Source organism: Musa acuminata, chromosome BXJ3-2 (genome assembly GCF_036884655.1).
Source record: "Musa acuminata AAA Group cultivar baxijiao chromosome BXJ3-2, Cavendish_Baxijiao_AAA, whole genome shotgun sequence".
In the NCBI taxonomy this organism is placed as follows: domain Eukaryota; kingdom Viridiplantae; phylum Streptophyta; class Magnoliopsida; order Zingiberales; family Musaceae; genus Musa; species Musa acuminata.
The window spans coordinates 18,349,258-18,371,501 of NC_088350.1; the positions used below are offsets into that span (position 1 = coordinate 18,349,258).

The 22,244-nt window shown below is 38.7% G+C and overlaps 1 protein-coding gene across 3 annotated transcripts; it reads left to right on the top strand.

The window, feature by feature from the left end:
* Positions 1–1,806: 1,806 nt before the first annotated feature.
* On the top strand, positions 1,807–21,674 carry LOC135582998 (uncharacterized). Of its 3 annotated transcripts, XM_065140567.1 has the most exons (3): positions 1,807–1,976; positions 15,007–15,140; positions 20,288–21,674. In XM_065140567.1, the coding sequence occupies exon 3, from the start codon at positions 20,300–20,302 to the stop codon at positions 21,320–21,322; it is 1,023 nt and encodes a 340-aa protein (XP_064996639.1). In that variant the 5' UTR covers positions 1,807–1,976; positions 15,007–15,140; positions 20,288–20,299; the 3' UTR covers positions 21,323–21,674. The 3 variants fall into 3 exon arrangements, with proteins under 3 accessions (XP_064996639.1, XP_064996638.1, XP_064996640.1); XM_065140566.1 differs by lacking the exon at positions 15,007–15,140 and having other exon boundaries at positions 1,808–1,976; XM_065140568.1 differs by lacking the exons at positions 1,807–1,976; positions 15,007–15,140 and adding an exon at positions 2,075–2,098.
* The last annotated feature ends 570 nt before the right edge of the window (positions 21,675–22,244 follow it).

Here is a 22,244-nt window from a genome sequence, read left to right on the forward strand (position 1 = left end):
GGCAAATATGTAAGTTAATAAATATTTGTCACTATTTGAGATGTGCAAATTAGTAAGTTTTGTTTCTCTCTAAATATGCAAGCTAGTAATTTTTGTTTCTTTATGAGACGTGCAAGCTAGTAATTTTTGCTTCTCTTTTGAGATGTGCAAGCTAGTAATTTTTTTTTTCTTTCTCTTCTTTGTCATTATCAAGAGAAGGGAATGATACAATGATATAAAATTTATATCAATATTTAAATAATAACATAAAAGATATTAATATAAAAAATAAATTTAAATAATGAGAGATCAATTTGATGATGAGGTATATATGTCATAAACGTAAAGGAGTCTTTTGAAATAAAAAAATCTAATATCGAAATAGCATGATTCATTTTGATAAATATCTTTTTAGTAAAAAAAAATATTATGAGATTAAATAGTGATTCATACAAAAGAAATATGAAGTCATCAAATCTGATAAATTAAGAAAAATTATAATTCATTTGAATAGTTTTTCTCTTTTGTAAATAGAAAAAAAACATAGGATTGATGTATGTTCAATCTTTTTTTTTAATGAAAAACGAATTTAAACATCATCAAAATCATAAAAAAAATTGCTACTTCCTCTCCCCGTTACAAGCAGAAACAACAGATCTCTGTAGGAAGCTCTTTTGTACGCAAACAGATCCAACATTCGTAATAATTTTGTAAGTGGATCAAAACCTACTGCTTGGTCCCTTAGATCCATCTTCTCACATATTTTGAAGTTGGCTGATGAGATCAACACAGTAGAATTTTAGTTTTTGCCGAGAGAATTAAACCAACTGCACCGCACATGTTCTTGCCAAGTACGATTTGTGGCATTGCTAAGTAGCCTCACTTGGGGAAGCTTCTTCTCATAATGTCTGTCTCAAGCTCTTTGATCAATGAAGTCCTTTTTTCTTTTAAAAGAAAATTTGATGATGTTTCAACAAAACTTCTCATAATTGCCCACTAAATTACAATCAATCTTATCTAACAAAAACCTCAAATACGTACATTGAGATGGAAAATTAAGCTCTCTCTACATAAAATTTTACTCCTATAATATAGATAATAGATATATTCTAATTTCAGTATTACAGACGTATTGTTAAGTCTCCTCCTATCGCCCAAGTCTTACAGCCGACTCCCATGTTCTTCCTACACCGATCTTGAAACGAAGGCGCAACCTAGTTGACTCTATAATACTTGGTAAGACAACTGGAATCGAAGATTAACAATAACCACTTGGATCCCTTTACTGAAAATTCATACCAATTTTATGTATATGACTCAAAGGCATGATGAGTCTTAGTTATCTACCTTTAACTTTATAATATTGACAAGTGTAGAGTTAAGGAAAAAGAGAGAGAGAGAGAGAGAGAGAGAGAGAGAGAGAGATAGTTCCATCACCATCATTATATCACATACAGACCTCACTATGACGTCACATTCGAAACAAGGTTTCACTGAAATTATGAGACAAACTTATTTAAAAATTAAGAAAAGAAGTCAAAGTGATAATTCATGCGAAAAGCTAATAAGACTCAAATATCGATCGGTAAATTGCACATATATATATTTATGTATATATATATTTGATGAAATATATTTCGGTTATTGAAATAAATTTGATGAAACAAAATTGTCAAGAGTTGAATTTCAAGCACTATTTAAGTTTTTTTTAGTAATATTTTTTTTTCATTATACAATTTACAATTAATTGTATAACTCTTTTTTATCTTTTCGTACTTATTAAATTTCAATTCTATTCGATTTTGCTTTCGTTTCTCTTTTCTTTTTCGTGTTTCTTCTTTTCCTCTCTGAGCAGCTCAGCCCCTCGTCTTTTCTTCTCTCTTCTTTTCTTTTCTTTCATCCGAGGGAAGCTACGAGTCTGCCTTGTGGTCTCCGCCTTCCGCTTTCGCCGCTCCGCCGTCCGCCTTCCGCCTCGGTCGCACTGCCCCGCCTAAGAGGTAACTCCTCCTCCCCTCCCCCATCCATCCTCCTCCTCGGGTTGCAGCTGGGGACGGTTGAGCCGGTTCGAGCTGATCCTTGAGCGGATGGGCCGATCCGCTCCAATTCGAGCAAACTGTCGGTGCGAATTCAGAATCCCCACATTATCGCTCTTCTGGGATTCAACGAGCCCGATCCCTCGGCGGATCGGTCAAGTTGGAAACCTTGATTCTATAGAAGCAATAAACTGATCTGGCCGCAACCATTTCTTGTTCAACGTTTACTATTAATTCTCAAACGTTTCTTTTCACGTTTGTTATCTGAGGCTCAATCTCATGCGTTCATCTCCGTTGCAGATCCCTGTTCCGGGATGGTCAATACTGTAAATGGTATGACACGCTTGCTGCTAATCACCGGTTCGATGGAATGCCACTGGTTGGTAGTCGATTGACTGATTAGACAATGATTGCAGACCATTTGTTTGTTCAAATGCCCCATAGGAAAAAGCACGATGCCCTAAGGTTTCAGGCACGCAAGATTTCTGGGTTCTAGGTTGCAGATCATTTGATACATTATTGATGGTGGGTTGGGCCCTGGTTTACCCGATTGTTGAGTTCATTTCATCAGTAGGTTTGGCCGGATGTGACCCCGATCTCACAAAACAGAGTGCATGACAGATAAGACCACCTCCTACATTGTCTTTCCTTAGATGGGTGGAGCAAGTCAAGGCATATTTTGACCTGATCTTAAGTATAAATGGATATTTGGCCTGATCTGAAGCACTGATCAGGTCATCTTTGCTTTGATTTAGACTCCCTGATCGAGGTAATCTGGTTATGGCAATTGTGGTGGCCTAATTGAAGTAGTTGACCTGAACAAATTTGGGTCATTGGCGATCAGAGTCGTAGAAGCTGCCTCAGTCCAGTTGTTGGTGTTTTTGGGTCCCCATGACTGGAGTCATTGATTGTGACACTATTGGGCTGTGGATGATCAAAATAGCAGAAGCTGTCTGATGATTGTGGTGGTGTTGGACCGCCATTTGTCAGAGCCATTGACTGATTTTTTTTAAGCTGTCGACAATTGAGGCTATAAAAACCTTAGTTCAAAGAGCCTTGGTTGGAAGTCTGGCTTCGATGGAGGGACCTTTCTTCTAACTCTAGATGACGGTTAGGTCTGATCGTCTTAATTGGTGGGAGGCTGGAAGCCAATTTAGGCCTTGTTTTGCGACTTTCAAGTGTTGAAATGGATCATGCTGATGATGCTATGGCTTGCAAGATGCAGGCTATTATTGTAGGATCTCCTACTGATATGTAATAAATCAATAGTGAATGGGAATTGAGAGAGCTAAGGAGTCCGCTAGTGGGTGGAGAGATTCCCCTTACAGCTTACCCACCCTGCCCTTTATAGAGGCAGGAGATTTAGCAAAGGCAGCAACAAAGACATTGCTGTTATGTCACGACCTTAGCTGGTTTTGCCTAAGGCGTGCGGCACCCTCGCGCGTCCGTCCGCAAAGGTCAGCCTCCCCGAAGCCTCCCATTGTCCCTTAGGACCAACAAAAGAGAGAACGGGTTAAAGAGAACGCCTCAATCGGGATCCACAAGCAAACATGTCTGAAAAACACTTCATAGACAATGCAAATTACAAACAGACTTTACAAGCTCTGAACAGTGGCACAACAAAGGGTAAAATGGTCCATTACAGACCGAAAAGCTCTCGCACGTGTCTACATGACACAACCTTTATTTACAAGCCTAAAGAGGCCACCAACCCAACTAAAATGGGACTATTAAGCCTTCGGCCGCCCCTTTACATTCTGTACAAGGCATGAACATGCCAAAAGACACGGACATACATAAGCATTACATCAAACACCTTGTTGAGAAGTTTGTCCGTGACATTCTCCCCCACTTATCCCTTCGACGTCCTCGTCGAAGCCTTTGTGAACACTGCAACTCTTCGCCTTTGCTGAGTCTTCAATCTTCTGCTCCAGCTGCAATGCGCCTCCTGGCTCCTAGCTTCTCTCCGCTGCTGTTTCTGAGTAGTCGAACCTTTGATCCGCCATGCTGCTTCAACTCGCCAATGACTCTGACTCTGGTGTGGGGTTGGCTGAGTTGTGTTGATCCTCGTTGATTCCTGCGGATCCACTAAATGAAGGAAAAGACCATTCTTACTGCGCCAGTTTCTCAAAATTTCCACATGCTGCTTGAACTGGGTGGATGCTTGTTGGAGCTTTAACGAGCATCGCCTCGCAAACTTCTGAAGTTTCGGGTCCTTCCTCCACAAAATCTGCTCATTGACTCTTCTTTCTATTAGTTGTCACATCCAAGTAGGTTCGCATCACTTCCGCTTTCGATTGGCATTTCGTTGGGAAATGAGGCGGACAATCTACTCTCAGTAGCGCTGATCACCGTTGGTGAGGATTTGACAATTGTTGTCTTTCATTATCTTCGAAGGGTCTTTGAACTTATGCAGAGCTCCTCTGCTGGATAGATAAGAGAATTGGGGTACTCGGTTTCGCCCATTCTCTTAAGAGTTGAGAAGGCAAAGGTTACTTGACTTCGCCCGCCTCCTCGAGGTTGTACTTCATGCATCAAGCTGGTTACTGGACTTCGCCTGCTCTTTGCTCACACTTCTGAAGCACTTGAAGTGTTTGCACTCCTTGCGTTGAGTTAGTTACTGTGATTCACCTTCTCAATGCCATCGAACTTCTGGAATGCGGGAAGTTTTCACCCCAACTTGGAGTAATTCTCTGATAGATGAGGTCGCCTCTGGGATTGTACCGTCTTCTCCATCAACCCTGCCGCCTACTCCACTGAGTAGCAAAGGTACAGCACCACGTACTGCTTGCTTCGTTCCTTGGTCGTGCACTCTTGCATGACCCGAAGTCCTTCATTTACGGCTATCTTGATGAGAAACTTGTTGACACCGGTCTTACGAAGTTTCTTGGCCTCTGCCCTTCAGCCTTGTCTCGGTACTTGGAGATTGCCTCTGCATGCTCCACCTCCTCGGCCCCTTTCACGACCAAGCGCTCTCCCTCCGTGAGAGCAAGGGATCAATGACTTGCACGGAAGTCCCGCCTCTGCGGTACCATGGCGCTGCCATGCCCATGGCCCTACTATCCGTCGCCTCGCCTCTGTATCCCTTTTCTGCATGATCAGTAGAAATGTCTCTGTGGCACTCCTCTGAGTCCACCTCTATTCTGACTGATGCTTGATTTTGGGTAGCTAAGTCCCTCTGGACTCGTCGTCGCTTCCTCGCCCCTTTCGACCCCCTGCTTCAACACCACTGTGTTCTCCAAGCAGTCCGTTTGGTCGATGGAAAGACAGACTGCAACTCCCAAGCATGGCCTCTGCCATCACATTGTAGAGTTAGCACCGATTCTGTTCTCCTTAGCTTCCTTGGTAGCAACGTTCGCTTACTCGACCTTGTCCTCTGACTTGTCGGGCTCCCTTAAGCGAATATGAGCTCTGGAGCAGTCCAACTCTCCAGTTGCTTCGATCATACCTCTGCATGATCAAGTCCCTCCCATGGAACTCACTGGTACTTGCATTCGAACTTTTCCCTTGGTGGAACACAGCCCCCATATGCTGATGACCAAGGTTTTCATCCGATGCAAAATTCGGTGCACGCCCGGAAGACCCGCCTTTGCGGTACCATGGCCTTCACTCCTTGAATCCATAGCCCTTCTTGCCGTCGTGTTGTTCACCAAAGCGGAGCTCCCAGTAGCTCCCGATCATACCTCCATATGATCTCATCCCTCACGGGACCTTGTCGTGTGTGTCGCATTGCCACGAACTGTTCCACCACGATCCGCTGCACCATGTCGCCTCCTGGTGACATCTCCATTGCATTCTGATCCTTGTGGAATAAACTCGAATTGTGAACCCTCCATGTGTGGCCTCTGCCAATACATCGCAGGGTCTCCTCCACCTTCGATTTTGTTCGCTCCTTTGGCAATCGACCTTCATCCACCCACTCTTGGGTCACACCTAGATGAAGCACCGCTCTAGGACAGTCCGTCGCCTAGTAGCTCCCGAAGTCCACCGACTTCGCTGTAATTTGTGCACCATTGCCTGGATCCTGGGCCTCTGCCCCTACCAGCACAATCTCCGCTGCGCACCGCTTCCTTCATAGCAATTCGAATGGCAACACTGTGGCATATTCTTCAAGAGTACCCGCCTCTGCGTCCTCTTGCCCCGTGCTAAGGCCTTCTGAACTCAACTTCGCCTCCGCAAATTGAGTCGCCTTAGTTCCTCCATCAAATGCTCCTCCGAGATAAGGTGCATGTGCCCCGAAGCTCCCTTCGTCTTTGGCACCATGCAAGATGAGTCCGCTCTGTCAAAATGAAGGACCCATGGAACAGCATGATTCTACTCCTGCCTCTGCAAGAGTTCATGTCCTTGACCTCTGTCTAGGGAAAGCGTTGTGCCTTTGCTCCATGTTCCAACTTCTATGCTGGCTCCCTTCATGCGGCTTGGGTACTTCGCCAAGTTACACCCAAGTTGCTCCGCTCCTCGTTTTTGCATTGAGTCGATGGTGGCCCTCGCGCCCACCATTCCACGGGTCAGCCCTCCCTTGAGTCCGATCTCCATATCGACTCCAAGTGTGCCTCCATTTGAGTTGCTTTGGATCGCTCCCCCACTTGATCTCGCAATGCATCCACCAATGCATTCTCTCAAGCGAGATCATGCGACGACTCCTCGCCGCTTGCTCAGTCCATCGAGCTTCGTGGAGTTGTTGTTTGTGAGGTACTCCTCCTCAACATGTGAAGTCCGTCTCACATGATTCTCCCTCTGGAGAGCTGAGACTTATCCCTCCTGGATAACTGTCCCGTTGGAGCAACATCTCTCTTCGTTTCGGAGACCACCATCCCCTTGGACTACTCCGATCTGCTGAACAAACTGTGCATTGTTCTGCCTCTTGCAAACGCACTTGCTAGATTGCGCCTCCACGTCAATACAGCCACCGCTGCACCCCTCAAGGCCTAGCAACATGCTGAACTCGTTGCACACTTCAGCCTCCTCCGAACGTATCCTTCGCATGTTGAAGAGAAAGTTTCAATGCTCCATGGCGCCGAGTCTCGGTCGCCTTGGGATGGCCACGAACATTCCATCGTCCGCATACAAGCCCATGCATGAGTACCAAATTCTTCGAGTTAGCAATTCCCCTCACCTCTGTGAGCTTTGCATAACTCTTTTGGTCGTTGAGCAACTAATTCCACCTTGGATGGTCTCATTCTTGCCAAGCGCCTCGCTTGCCTAGAGCAACATCAAGTATAGTTGTCAACGTTGAGTCGTAGCTCAAACTCAGCCATCCCAACCTTTGTGCGCTCCGAATTCTTCCAAGCTTACCTGTTCTCGTGGTGCCTCTTGCGCGAAGGGTTGGCCATTCCCCTGAATGCCAATGTTAGATGCCCGCTCCTCTGAGCGACTCTTTTCCCTACATCTCCATGCCCGTTTTCCCTCAAACGGTCGCGCGTTGCTGACTGCCCTCAACGCAGCCCCGCTAGGTCCCCCACGTTTGCATGTCAAGTGTTTCTATGAGTGCTTGTCCCGCTCTGATACCATAATGTCACGACCTTAGCTGGTTTTGCCTAAGGCGTGCGGCATCCTCGCGCGTCCGTCCGCAAAGGTCAGCCTCCCCGAAGCCTCCCATTGTCCCTTAGGACCAACAAAAGAGAGAACGGGTTAAAGAGAACGCCTCAATCGGGATCCACAAGCAAACATGTCCGAAAAACACTTCATAGACAATGCAAATTACAAACAGACTTTACAAGCTCTGAACAGTGGCACAACAAAGGGTAAAATGGTCCATTACAGATCGAAAAGCTCTCGCACGTGTCTACATGACACAACCTTTATTTACAAGCCTAAAGAGGCCACCAACCCAACTAAAATGGGACTATTAAGCCTTCGGCCGCCCCTTTACATTCTGTACAAGGCATGAACATGCCAAAAGACACGGACATACATAAGCATTACATCAAACACCTTGTTGAGAAGTTTGTCCGTGACAGTTAGGCAAGCAAACTGTGACATGTGGATGATGATTGAATGAGCATTATGTACAATATACAAGCCACATGGATAGGGTATACATTATCCCTAACACTAGCCACCATTAGAATTATGGTCATTGTCATCTTCACACTACTACAACACTACAGTTACACCTCGGCTCCATTAACACCATAATTATTACTGCTATTGTCACAATCATTCCCACCACAACTGCCATCTCCACCACCATTGCAGCAGCATGACCGCCATCCTTACCATGCTATTGTTGTCACCATTACCACTATGAAAGTTGGGATGTTTTGTTTATTGGTAGTGGTTGTTCCCCCAAGTTCTTTTGGAACATGTTCCTTTTAAGTTGGGGAACCCTTCTTATAAATGTTTTATGGGTTTTGGTCCATTGCTCACTATAAAGTCCTGTATGATCAATTTCCTTTGAAGATTGAGGTTAGGCAGGAGATTTAGCAAAAGCGCCAACTGAGGTGGTGTATTTAGGTAAGCACAAGGTGACATGTGGATGATGATTCAATGAGTAATATATACAACATGAAAGCCACATGGATAGGGTGTACATAACCCCTAACAATAGCCTCGACTAGAATTATCGTTATTGCCATCATCGTGACTAGACCTAGGCTCCATTAACACCATAATTGTTACTGTTATTGTCGCTATCATTACCTCCATAATCTGAAAATTGCAATAACCAGAAATAAATAAACCAATATTTTCCTAGTATAACTTAAAATAAAATAGAAGATTCTAATGCAACAATTGTTCTTGCATCATTGTGATGTACAAGTTAAGGAAACACTTTCTGTTATTCGAATATACTAATATTAGTATTGCTCTAATTGTATTCATGCCTTTTAAAGATTAAATGTTGTTTTTTCTCTAAGAAATTCGATGCAAAGTTACATTTAAAGGACAATATTCCTTTTCTTGTTACCTTTTCTTCACTATAATAGGCAATGAATGCCTTTTCACCTAGACGGGTAAGAACCGGATGGTAAGTACCAACTTGGGCATAAACTCGTACGTAGACTCCCTTCGCTTTAGGAAGATCGATCCAACCGATAAAAAAAAAGAAAAAAAAATAATTTAATAGGTTACGACTCACATTTGCGAGCCTTCTTCTCGAGCCCTCTTCCTTGACACACACCTAAGTCATTGTTATTGCTTGTCATTGCCATTGCCGTTACTTGTTACGGATTTAACATGTTTTGCCCAAGTCATATGATACCCTTGTATGTCTATCTATAAAGAGTTAGCCTCTCCGTAACCTTACAAGTGCCCCTAAGGACTTATAAAAGAGAAAATGAGTTAGTAAAAACATTAAACTTGAGATTTCATAAGTAGACATTTCAGTAAGCACTTGATAGACAATGCAAAATACAAGGATAAACCTTATAAGCTCTAAACGGTTGTGTAACAAAGGGTCTAAGGTAATATATCACATTTAAAAGTCCCTATATATAAGTGGCTATATGACACTGCTATGGAGCCAAGCAATGAACCAACCCAAAACCCTACTCCAAAGGCTTATCTATTCATGTGTCACCCGGGTAGCTCCAAGGTACTGAGATAGATAATATTTCTTACTTCTCTCTATACATGGAAAACATCCAAAATAGTTGGTTGAAGGCCCTTGCTTGGGGTAGTTTCAATGATTTAAAAAGCATCATATGCGAAGATCCTAAAATGCTCGAAGCGCTAGACGCTTGCCCAAGCAAAGCGAGGCGCTATGAAATATTAAAATATAAAAAATATATAATATAATTGGTAAATATGATTATATAAATAAAAATATGATATTAAATTAAAAATATCTAAAATATCAAGTCATATTATCTATCTTCTAATAACAAAAATGTCAAAAGACTCAAAACAATAAAGTTTTATATCAAATTCAATCATCATCGTAATCAACATCGTTATTCTCAAATATATCATTTTTCTCTTCCTCTTGTCCATCTTCATTAAAATAGGTTTCCTCCTCTTCAACAATGGTGGGAGATGAACTTGAGGCTTTTGCACTCATTTTTGCTTTCGTCATTTGTCTTGTATATATCTGTAATTCTCTAACACTTGAGACTCTTGCCACATCTCCCCATGTCAAGCTATCATCTTCAAATACAAGCTTATCTTTGACATCTTGCAAGTTTGCACATATTTTCTCCACCAACCACTCATTTGAATCATTAATGTATGGCAATAAGATTGGATCAATGTTATTTTGCAAATCATGATGAGCCTTCAATGGTTGATTATATTATATATAAATCAGATCTTATAATCGTTGATGCTTTAACTGATTTTTTCTCTTTGTATGAATCTGTCATATCATATAATTTTAAAATATATTAATATCTCTATCTAAAAAAGAATAGATTAATTAAAATAAAAATATTCTGTGATCCTTACATGCTTAAAGATACTCTAGTTTCTCTCACAACCTACAACACTACAAGTCAAACTAAGAATTTTGATAGTCAATTGTGCAAGTTTGGGGTGGAATTTTCAAATAGACTCTACTGTTCAATTGCAAAATTTATTTTATTATTAATAATAACATAATATACATGAAATTAATTATATAAATTTATAAATACCTGGGGATATAGTTGTCTTGGATCGAACTGTCATCGGAATTTCAAAAAGACCAGCGATATTCTTTTATAAAGATAATTCACATAAGATCTTATCTTGCACTTCAAGGCTTGGAATCAATCTTGCAATGCATATATATAACCAATTTATAATTTCTGTATCAAACTGAATGGAGGTGGTGTTATAAAAGAATTCTAGATTCAAATAATATCTTACTGCATGCAACAGACGATGAAGTATCTTTCGTCAATGATTGTAAATATTTTCTTATACTTTTTTTTATTTCTATCAAAAGACTTTTGAATTATCTCCTATGCTCTATCCACAACCTCATAAATATATCTCATTACAGGCTTTTTTTTATTATCTACCAACCGAAGGAATCGAATAAGAGGGCCCATTACCTTTAATATATAAACTATAAGAATCCAAGAGAATGACATTAAGATGATATCACCGGCCCTTTTGTCTTTTACTTCTTTTGCCCATTTGCTTGTCACCCATGTCTCTGAGGTAAATATGTTTCTCATGTTATGTTTTTGACGATGTATACTTCGAATGTCAAAAAGAAAGTAGCAAATTGGGTGACATCATATCTTACAAATTCCTTGTTGCTTATTAATTCTCTTATCATATTTAACACTCTAGTGTGATTATAGAGAAATTCAATGACTAATATTGCCCTTTTTAAAGTCTTCTTGATGTCAAGAATCATTTTAATATTCTCCAACATTAATAAATGTAATGTGCCTCACATGGAGTTAAATATAAGTATTATTTTTTTGCTTCAAGTAATTTACCTAAGACAAAAGATAACAAATTTGATAAGACTTATGAGTCACATAATTCTTCCATTCAAATTGAAGATAGAGTAATTAAAAGATTAAAAAAATCAAAACATAAATCTTACCAGCTAACACATAGTTGCTTCCATTATCGATTATAATTTGGATAATATTTTGTTCACCAATTTCTTTCACAAATTTGTTAAGCAATTCATATATCTTTTCTTTTGATTTCATAAAAGCTGATGCATCTATTGATTTTATAAACATGGTTCCTAAAGAACGGTTGACCATAAAATTAATTATACTTCTATGTCTCTTGTTGGTCTATGTATTTGACATAATAGAGCAACCATGTTTTACCTATGATTCTTTGTGGCCCTTTAATAAGTCATTTGTAAAATCTAACTCTTTTTTTAATAATGAAACTCGCAACTCATAATAATTTGAAAGTTTTAATCCCCCACTATATCTTTCAATAGCTTCAATTATCTCTTTAAAACTACCTAAACAATAAATATTAAGGGGAAGGCCAACTTGATAGAAGAAGCGAGGAATGTGCTGAATCATTCTTTCCCTTATTTCCTTATCACAAATATCACTTATATTTGTTTGTTTTAATATTGCTCCAGCTTGCCCTTGTTGCTTCTTTGATCCTTGATACATATATAAGTCCATCGATCCCTTTTTACCCTTCTTAACAATCATGGTTCTTTTCCTTTTTATTATATACTCTTTTCCCACTTGGATTGACACTTTCTAAATAATCTTTTTCTTCATCATCTCTAATATGTTCAACATTTTAATTGAGTAAAATCCTGTGAGATTCATTCCGTTGCATCTTTTTTTAGTTATATAAGCCAACAACTTTTCTTTTATATTTGGTGGACACTTCTTGTATGCTAATGCATTCTTAAAGTTCATTACTTGATGGTGCTTTGCACGAAAAATATCATCTATAGGAGTCTTATCACAGAAGATGCAAGTAACTGCATTAGGATCTTTAAGATCCTTTAGATAATTGTCTTTCCTAGCAAGATCCTTTCTTGAATTTTTTGATGAATCTTTTGAATTACTTTGTATACTTGCCATTAATCCTTAAACTCTAATAATAGTTCTAAATAAATAGAGATTAATAGTGATAAAATCTAAATATGGATTATTATATGATAATAGTAGTTAACAATCTACTATTAATAGTAGTCAGAGAAAAAAAAAGGTCATCCATGGTAAAAAGTGGGGAAAGAGAGGGCGGCGGTGATGGAGGAACTTTCGGATGGCGGCGACGACGGAGGAACCTGCGGACGACAGTAGTAGCGGTGAAGAAAGCTTCAAACGATAGCAACAGCGGAGGAAGCTTCGAACGACAACAGTTGTGACGGAGGAAGCTCTGGACGCCAGCAGTGGCGATGGAGAAAGCTTCAAATGGCGATGATGGAAGCTGCGAACGACGACGTCGTGGGCGGAGGAAACTTCATAGTAGTGGAGGAAGCTACGGTCCTCTCCCTCGACAGTGGAAGGAGCTGCACACGGGAGCAATGATGATCCTATGTGTCGGTAGCGAAAGCAACGACAGAGGAAGCATTGGCAGCAGAGGCAGTTGCTGCGCTAGGGTTTAAGGCTTAGGGTCACACGAGGGTCGGGGGGTGAGTTTTGTAATTATAGTAATATTGTGTAGCTTAGTTGGTTCAATCGAGCCAACTAGTTACTGTTTAACTAAACCATACTAAATAGTTTGGTTCAGTTGCATGGCTTCAATCGCACACTCGTCCAAGGCGTCGGACACCTGGGTTCAGGTGAGCGCCCAGGCGGCACTTCACTAAAGCGCGTCGCTTGGTCAATTTGTGAGGCGCTTAAGCTTCGCCTCGCCTCACCTCACCTGAGCCCCTAGGCGAGTGCCCGAGCACCTATTTAAACCCTTGGGTAGTTTTGCATCTATGTGACGATCACACACATGTTGTGTTTACAAGCTTGAAACAATCACAAAACCCAACTAAAATGGGGCTATTAAGCTTATTGCAAGCCCCTTACATGCTACGTAAAGTATGAATAAAACCTAAAAGCACGGACATACACAGGCATTACATCGAACACCTTTGCTACGAACTTGTCCATGACACGTCCCCAGTTGTCATTTCGAGTATGTTTCCTCTTCTCCTCGTCTTCTGTATCCTCCTCCCCTCTTCCTCAACCACTTCCTTTTCCTTCATATACCTCTTCCTTCCTCCCATGGTTCGTTGTGTTGACTTATACTGTGCAGTATATATTGGTCCGATTGGGGACTGACATGCAGATCGCCATATACCGAGCGATTCATAACAAGGGCGATACAGGGTCTGTACCGATCGAAATGGTCAAAATCCAACCATTACCGACCTATATTGATTAATAACAATCGAATTTTAATCAATACTGATCAATTGTTAGGATTTGTTGAATTCAAACGGTCTATTTGATCGTTTGAACCAGATCTAATGGTTTTTAAATTCTTTCTACCCCCTTATTCTCTCCCCTTTCATTCTCTCTAACTCGTCTACTCTCAATTTTTTTAAATGGTTCAGAACATACCACAAGCTACTCCTCAAAGTCCAAAAAAGATACGTGCCACTATTCTTTTCTAATTTAGTTTATTTTTGCTAAAATTATACTAAATTTATATTTATTTTCAACTTAAAAATCCTAATCTGACTTTTTTCTATTTTAAAAGAATTTTTGGAACTATTTTGACCATTTTTCCATGTCGTCGGTACGACCCATCATACCGACACATGATATGTTAGTACGAAACAATATCTACCATACTGTCGGCCGATCGGTACACTAGTACAGCCAGTAAGGCGAACCTTGCTCCCTCCTTCCTCCTCTTCCTCTATTGCCTCCTCTTCTTCTTTCCTCTTCCTTCACTCTCTTTTTCTTCCTCCCACATTCTCTTTTCTCGTCCACCTTCCTCTTCCTCTAATGCCTCTTCTTCTTCCTTCTTCCTTCTCGTCTTCCTCCATCGCCATCTATTTTATTGGTACATATCGATGTTTTGTGTTGGTATATCAGTATTGATTGATATGTATCAATTCAACCAGGGATTGATACGATCGGTCAGCATGTGACAATATTCCTTGATAATAGGACAAACTAGTTTAAAGTAATAAATGGTCCATTTACTTAAACTTGTACATGATTATTTATAAGATTCTTGTCTATTCATGTTTATGTACAACTATGTGGAAATGGGTTAATTTTTTCATGTATTGAGATATCCTATGTTAATTCATTGCCCAAGACAATATTTGTGCATTATTCCAAATTGCTTGGCTCTGATAGTAAAAACTCCATCACACAAAATGGAGATTAGTGATGCCAAATATTTCATCAAATTTTTTGTAATATCTATTTCCTCTGCTTGTATGATGCTTTGGAGATAACACAACATCTTGATCAATATGTCATACTAAGATCGAACCAAATTGTATTTTATCTAAGTTGTTGGATTGTTAATATGAAATAGAACTTTATTAACATTTTGGTGTTTTGAAATGATTGGTTATATGAATTTACTTAGACCATAGACCTTGTTCCATCTAAATTGAATTTTCTATTGATCTTCTCCCTGACACTGCACCAATTTTTACACCTCTCTATAGAATGACACGAATTGCATAATAGGAGTTAAAGAAACAAATATAGAAGTTATTGGACAAAGGCTTCATTCAATCAGGTGCATCATCAGGAGGATGGATGTATGAGATTGTTTATTGTTTACAAATAACTCGACCAGGTGACCAAATATCCCTTTCTCGATAAATGATTTGTTTAATTACTTCAGGACTCTAATATATATTCAATGATTGACTTAAGGTATGTATATCACCAACTGAATATAAGAGATGAAAATATATAAGAAACGATATCGAGAATGAGATAGTCACTAGGAATTTCTAATGATGTCTTTTGGGTTAACCATGACACCAAGTGCCTTGAATCATATGAATAAAGTCTTTCATCCATATTTAGTTAAATTTGTGATTGTGTTCATCGATGATATTCTTATATATTTCGAGAGTAGGGAGGAGCATGAACAATATCTTAAGACAATTCCAAAAGTTTTAAGCCATTCAAGTTGAACGAGTGGAAATTTTGTTTCAATGAAGTTATGTTACTTGAGCATGTGATATCTAGTGTAGGTATTCTATTAGCCCATAAAAAATTACAGTAATTATGAAGTCGGAACAACCATCTAGTGTCTCAGAGATTAAAAGTTTAATCTTATTGATATTATAGATGATTTAGAGAAAACTTTCAAAAATAGTGGCTCCTTTGACAAATTTGACATTGAAAAATCTAAAAATTTGGAAACACATTCTTTATTTTAGAACTTTTAAAATTTTCACATATCAAAAAGCCTTGTATATATCTTCGTATAAAGAGAGTTGATCATAAGACAACATAGGCAATTAGCACAATCATTTCTAATGTGAGTTTATTTCTTAAATAATTATGATTTCAATATTAGTTATCATCCTAGAAAAGCTAATGTGGTTGTTGATGGCTTAAGTAGGAAGATGTGTTAGACATGTAAGGGTTTGTTTGGCACAATCCTTTTTTGTGGAAAGAATCAATAAAAGTTAGGAAGAAGATGAATACTTTCATACCATGGCTAAAGAAATTACTCAATGGTGAAAAGAATTTACTCAAGGTTTTTCACCATAATTTCAACGAGGATGGTGTTATTAGATTCCATCAATAACTCTTATGTTTTTGAAAGTCACCTGGTGACTATCACAAGAAACTCATATATTGAGATTTACTATTCATCCTAGGAGTAGCAAAATGTATAGGGATTTGTGTTAGGGATATCAGTGACAATGCATGAAGAGAGACAACTAAATTCGTCTCCAAATGTTTAGTTTGTTAGCAAGTGAAGGATGAGCACTAAATACATATGGAAATATTATAGAAAATGCCAAAACCTAAATGGAAGTGGGAGTAGGTTAATATGGATTTTGTGTTGGACTACCTAAGACACAGAATGGACATAATGAAATTTGGATGATTATTGATTGTCTCACTAAGTCTATCCATTTTGTTCCCATCAATAAGAGTTATTTATTAGACAAACAGAGATCATTCGATGCCATGGGGTGTTAGTTAATATCATTTTTTTTAATGATTCGGGACCCAAATCGAGGTTTTGGGAAGCTTGCAAAAGGCTTCGAGAGCTTAACTGTAATTTAGTAGAGTTTTTCACTTTTTAAACAAATAGTTGATCTAAAAGGACAATACAAGTCTTAGAGGATCTTTTAAGAGCATATGTGCCTTGGATTTAGGTAGTAGTTGGGATAAGGATATCCACCTAATAGAATTTGCATTGGAGAAAATGTAAATCACCTGTGTATTAAGATGATGTTGGAGAGCGAAAGTTTCTTGGACCTTAGTTAATTAAAATAGATGCTGTGCAAAGGATTCGATATGGACCGTTGACAACTTGGAGTTGATAGAAAAACATATGTAGATCATAGAAGGGATCTAGAAATTAGAGGTTTGGTTCACGTCTTTTTGAAAGTATCTCGACAAGAGGAGTTATGAGACATGGTTGGATGGTTAGCTCTTAGATTTTTTTAGCCCTTTCGAAATCTTGTAGAAGATCAGTTTGTTGTTTAACAATTAATCCTACCGCTAGCACTTATATGCATCCATGATGTATTTCATGTCTCGATGCTTAAAAAATATAGCAAGGATCCATCTCATGTTATCTCATATTAGCTGCTATAGTTGAAAGATAATGCTAACTTTCTAGAGCATGTTTTGAGGAAGGTTATGCCATTAATGAAAGTTCGATGGTAGCACCATTTGGACCAATTAACCACTTGTGAAAGGAAGAGAATGTCAAAATATAGTACCAACATCTATTTTTTTTTAGGTAAATCAAATTTGGAAACCAAAATTTCATAATAGGGGAGGAATTTTATCGTTGAAAGATTTTAATTTATTTTTAAAATTAAAATATTATAAATTAGGATCTTATCTTGGATATGTTAACTGTTTCCTTATTTGGTAGGCCTGCTTAAGAAGTTGTTTTCTCATGGGAATGTAATTTTTGATTCACGATGATTAGGTATGGTTAAGATTAAATAAAATAATTAATTAATAATTCCAAAAAATATCATATTTGGTTTCCTTCCTTGAAGTGAGAATCCAACCCTCTATTAGTTAGGCCTTAGTTTCCTGTCAGCTTAGGAGATTCTAAGGGAGGAAGATATTTTTAGAGATGTAGGTTCTTCAATTCTCTCTTTTCATTTCTTTTTAATTTCGAAATTGTTAATTCATAAATTTGCTAGTTCATGATTTTAAAGATTAAAGGTATGTTATTGATTTATGATTTCAATATTATGATTTGATTAATGATACATGATTCATGTTTAAAATTTTGTTATATATATGTTTAGTAGTTGATTTATATTGTTGTTCTTACATGATTTTCTAAATAGTTAAAATATTCATGTTTTAAATACAGCTTTTATGATACTGTATGTTTAGGGTTTTTATTTTATGTTTAAATAATTAATTATGAACTAAATTATTGATTACATAATCTTATCTTCTCTGTTCATGATACATGTCTTAAATCTTTAAATCAATCAGTTTTAATTGCATAATTAAAAATATTGAAATTGAAACTGATTTGAGGGTTCGACCTAGCAATAATCAGGTACGAACAGAGTCAGGCCGATAAATCAGATTGAGTTAACCTAGCTCAACCAATCCTAGTGGCCAACGCCAATTGCTCGTGTGTGTGGGTAGGACCTAGACTTGTGGCTTGATCTATGTGACTTGGAGTCTATGGCATGGGGTGGCTCGACCAAGTGGCTCAACAGAACCCAATGCAACGCAGAGGCTTGACACGACTATGGTCTGCAATGCAACTTGAGGCCTAACCCGGTATGGCCTATGGGTCCTCATATCCGGTGACTTGCAACCTGACCTAGCATAGTGCAGCTCAGCCTAGCTAGGCCTGGTGTCTTGTGTGGCCTAGTGGCTTGGTAGCCTGTGACCCGGTGTGGTGTATGGTCCAATGTCGCCCAACACGTGTGGCCCAAGTGTGAAGCCCCAAGCACGGCTCAACATTGTGGCTCGGCTAGTGCAGGTGTAGTTTAAGCCCAACTTAACCCCTTGTTGCAACCTAATTTGGGCTGTGTAGGCCAGTCCGTGGCCCATTGTGACAATGGGCCAATGGCTGTGACCCTGTGTAGGCCAGTCCGTGGCCCATTGTGACCAGGTTTGTGCCCTATACAGTGGCTGAACCAAATCGATCTGGTCGTTTCAAATTGGTCTAGGGTGATTCTAAACCAATTCTGTTTAGCCCAAATTGAATCTATTTAAGTCCAACTAGACCAATTTAGTGTGATTGCAAACCAAACTAATGTAAAGGCTAGTTCAATTAGTTTCTAATTGAAATTGATCCGGTTCAAGTTGATTGAACTAATTTGGCTAGGGTTTAAGCCAAATTGAGGGTTGTAATTGGATTGGTACTTTATGATTTGGATGTTTTATGAATTTAAAAGGTTTATTGATGCATTTGTTATGGATTTGAATGAAATTGATGAAATTTCAAGGTAAAATTGGACCATGTGATCGAGACGACTTATATGAGCCCTATTATGAGATATAAGAACTATGTTTCTTAGCTGGGGGCAAGTAGGTCAGTATACTGGATGATTCTCTTTAGGAATTATCAATTATCAAGCTAGACGTTGCAGCTAGATAGTTCCTTTGGTCATTGTTAGGAGGAACGTGTCCCCATGGTAGGGGATTTTATTCTTACATGTTTGTTGTTAAAAGTGTGATATGAGTTAATCTTCATCTACTATTGGAAGAATAAAGAGTTCATCTAGTGAAGTGAGACCTTTTATCAACTATTGGTATGGTGTATAGTTGGGTATTCAGCCTTTGCCAGTTTCTAAGACCTCATGAGACCTAAGACTTAGAACTGAGACATGATGATTTTGATATTGGCATGTGGCATAATTTGATTGGCATTTGCTTATTATTTACTTCGTTTGAGATTTTGTTACATGTTTTGAGAGGATGTTTTAGGAGTTTCCTATTAACACGTTTGCTTATATCTTTTGTTTTTGTTTTCTGGAACAACCTTATGATATTAACTCCAATTTTGACACAGAGAAGACCTCTATCGTCAGGTGGTCCTGTGAGAAAATTTAGTGTTTTTATGGTTTTTAGTACATGCTAATAGGGCTGATTTTCCTTTTTGTTAGATGATAGTTATTTTGTAGACATTTGAAATTTCTGTTTGAATAAAATTTAGTTTAGTTTTATATTGTTCTAGATTTGATAGTTGCGGAAAGATTGTCACATTTTGTATGTTGTGGAAACAAAAAGAAGTTTAGCGGCAGGATGTGACATATTTAGAAAACAATGGGAGCAAGAGAGAGAGAGAGAGAGAGAGTAAAGATGTGAAATAGGAGGGGAGTAGCTTTAGACCTGCCAATGGGTCTTCTTGGATTGGATCACCTGACAGGCTTACTGTCCAGTACAAGCTCATTACAGGGCTTGTGCCCAATGGTAAGTGCAGTATTATCTAGCCTCAATCTGTAGTCAGAACAGTAAATGCAGTCCATACCATACTGGTCCAGATGGTAAAGAATTCCTTCCTGAGGAAACAAATAAAAGATTGGTGCATATATGTGAATTTTAAGCCAAATGATTACTGAATAGAAGGAAAATTAATTTTGTTTTGTTTATGTGATATCTCAAGTTAGATTCAAATTTGATTGATCCAATCTAAGTTGTTGTAAATGATGTCATCAGCTTCCTCTAGTAATTTTTTGCAGATGAGAATAATTATGTATACTATATCTTTGTAATATATTATTTAATTTTAAAGTTTCTTTGAATATTATTTTACAGATTTTCTCGACAATGGTGAGAAGTTCCGGGGTCCTTCGCAGACTTTCTTCCCGGAAACTCAGGTCAGCTCCGTATACAATTCCTTCAAGGAAGTTGTCAGAGAAGGAAGATAGGTCAAAGAAAACATCAGTGACCTTGGAGAAAAGGGATTGGGAAGACGCCACCTGTTCTGTGTGCATGGAGTACCCACATAATGCTGTTCTGCTGCTGTGCTCTTCTCATGACAAGGGCTGCCGCCCCTACATGTGTGGGACGAGCTACCGTCACTCGAATTGCCTCGATCAATTCAAGAAGGCATATACAAAAATGACAACCTGTCATCACGATCCTCTGGCTGACAACAGGACCCTAGGATTAAATGTGCCACACTTGCTTGCATGTGAAAAGTCTGATATTATGGAGCTTGCATGCCCTTTGTGCCGAGGGCAGGTAAAAGGATGGACTGTGGTGGATCCTGCACGTCAATATCTCAACAACAAGAAGAGAAGCTGCATGCAAGAAAATTGCTCATTTGTAGGGACTTACATGGAGCTAAGTAAGCATGTTAGGTCCAAGCACCCTTCTGCAAAACCTCGTGAGGTGGATCCAGTGCTTGAACAAAAGTGGAGGACGCTAGAAAATGAAAGAGAGCGACAAGATGTGATCAGTACAATAAGGTCATCAATGCCAAGGTCAGTGGTGTTTGGTGATTATGTGATTGAAATGGGCGACAGCGACCATGATTCTGATGATGAGATCGGTGATGGGTATGGAGATGTTGACTTGGAGACTCGAGGATTTAGTAGGAATATCCTATACTTAATTCTGAGAGCGAGCACAGGTCTGATGAGGCTTCACAGGGACAGTGGGGTATTAGAGGACAGAGGAGATGATCATGAAGGTCCTTTAAACAGCGATTCTGCTGATGCTTATTCCTTGGATGGAAATGATAATGTAGCTCCAGTAATAACTCAGGATAGCGGTATGGATACCCTGAGATCTGAGAGGCGGCACAGGCGGCGCCGTAGGAGCCGGGGTGAGTTCAGCCACCTTTAGTTGAAGAACGTGGTTGGCATAAAGTACATATCAAACTCGGTTTGTCGTACCCGATTGTTCAATGTTTATTTGATGTGCTGATTTATATAATAAAACAGAGAAGAAACTGTGTTCTTGTATTTTTAAACAGATTTTACTTTCACAGGGTGACCAGTTATGAACACCACAATGCAGTGGTCACCACTTTATTGTGGTATATTGCCACACCACGATTCAATGTTGTGGCGGAAACCATACAAAGATGATGCTCTATCTGTCAAGACTATATCTGAGCCAATCAGAAAAGAAGCTCACATGTAATGTAAAGCTGATACATGTGTTTGGAATATAGAGGGGGCATACCATTGCAATATGAACTTTTCTTGTTGCTAAATAGTTCTTGAAATTGTTGTTATTGTTGCCAAATACCACTGATCTCGTCTTATATGACAAGAAAACGACACAATTCTTTTAACGAGAAGATCCATTTTAACACTAAATATAAAATTCAAAGGGATCAAATAGAAATAATGAAGAATATAATAAATAGCATGATAAAACTATATTATATTAACCAAATAAATATATGATATTATATTAACTTCAAACCAAATATAGCATAATGGATCTTTTCCTCGAGCAATTTACAAATAATTTGGGACAGATTTGAAGTACTATTATATTATATTGCCAGTGATGTTGGAAGCTTATATATATATATATATCATGAATAATTTTATTCATTAAAATAATCTTTTGTTAGTATGATTTCTGTTCATGGAGGGAATCAAATTCATATATGCAAAATGATGATGATAATTTAAACTAGAAAAATGAATAATTATGTGGCGTGAGGTTGCGTAGTCCAAGTTGTGTGTCTGGTCTTCGTTCTATTTGATATTTTTTAAATTATTTTTAAAGAAAATATAGGTATGTATACCAT

Excerpts from the sequence above, each read along its gene's own strand:
- LOC135582998 (XM_065140567.1), top strand. The coding sequence starts at position 20,300 with ATGGTGAGAAGTTCCGGGGTCCTTCGCAGACTTTCTTCCCGGAAACTC.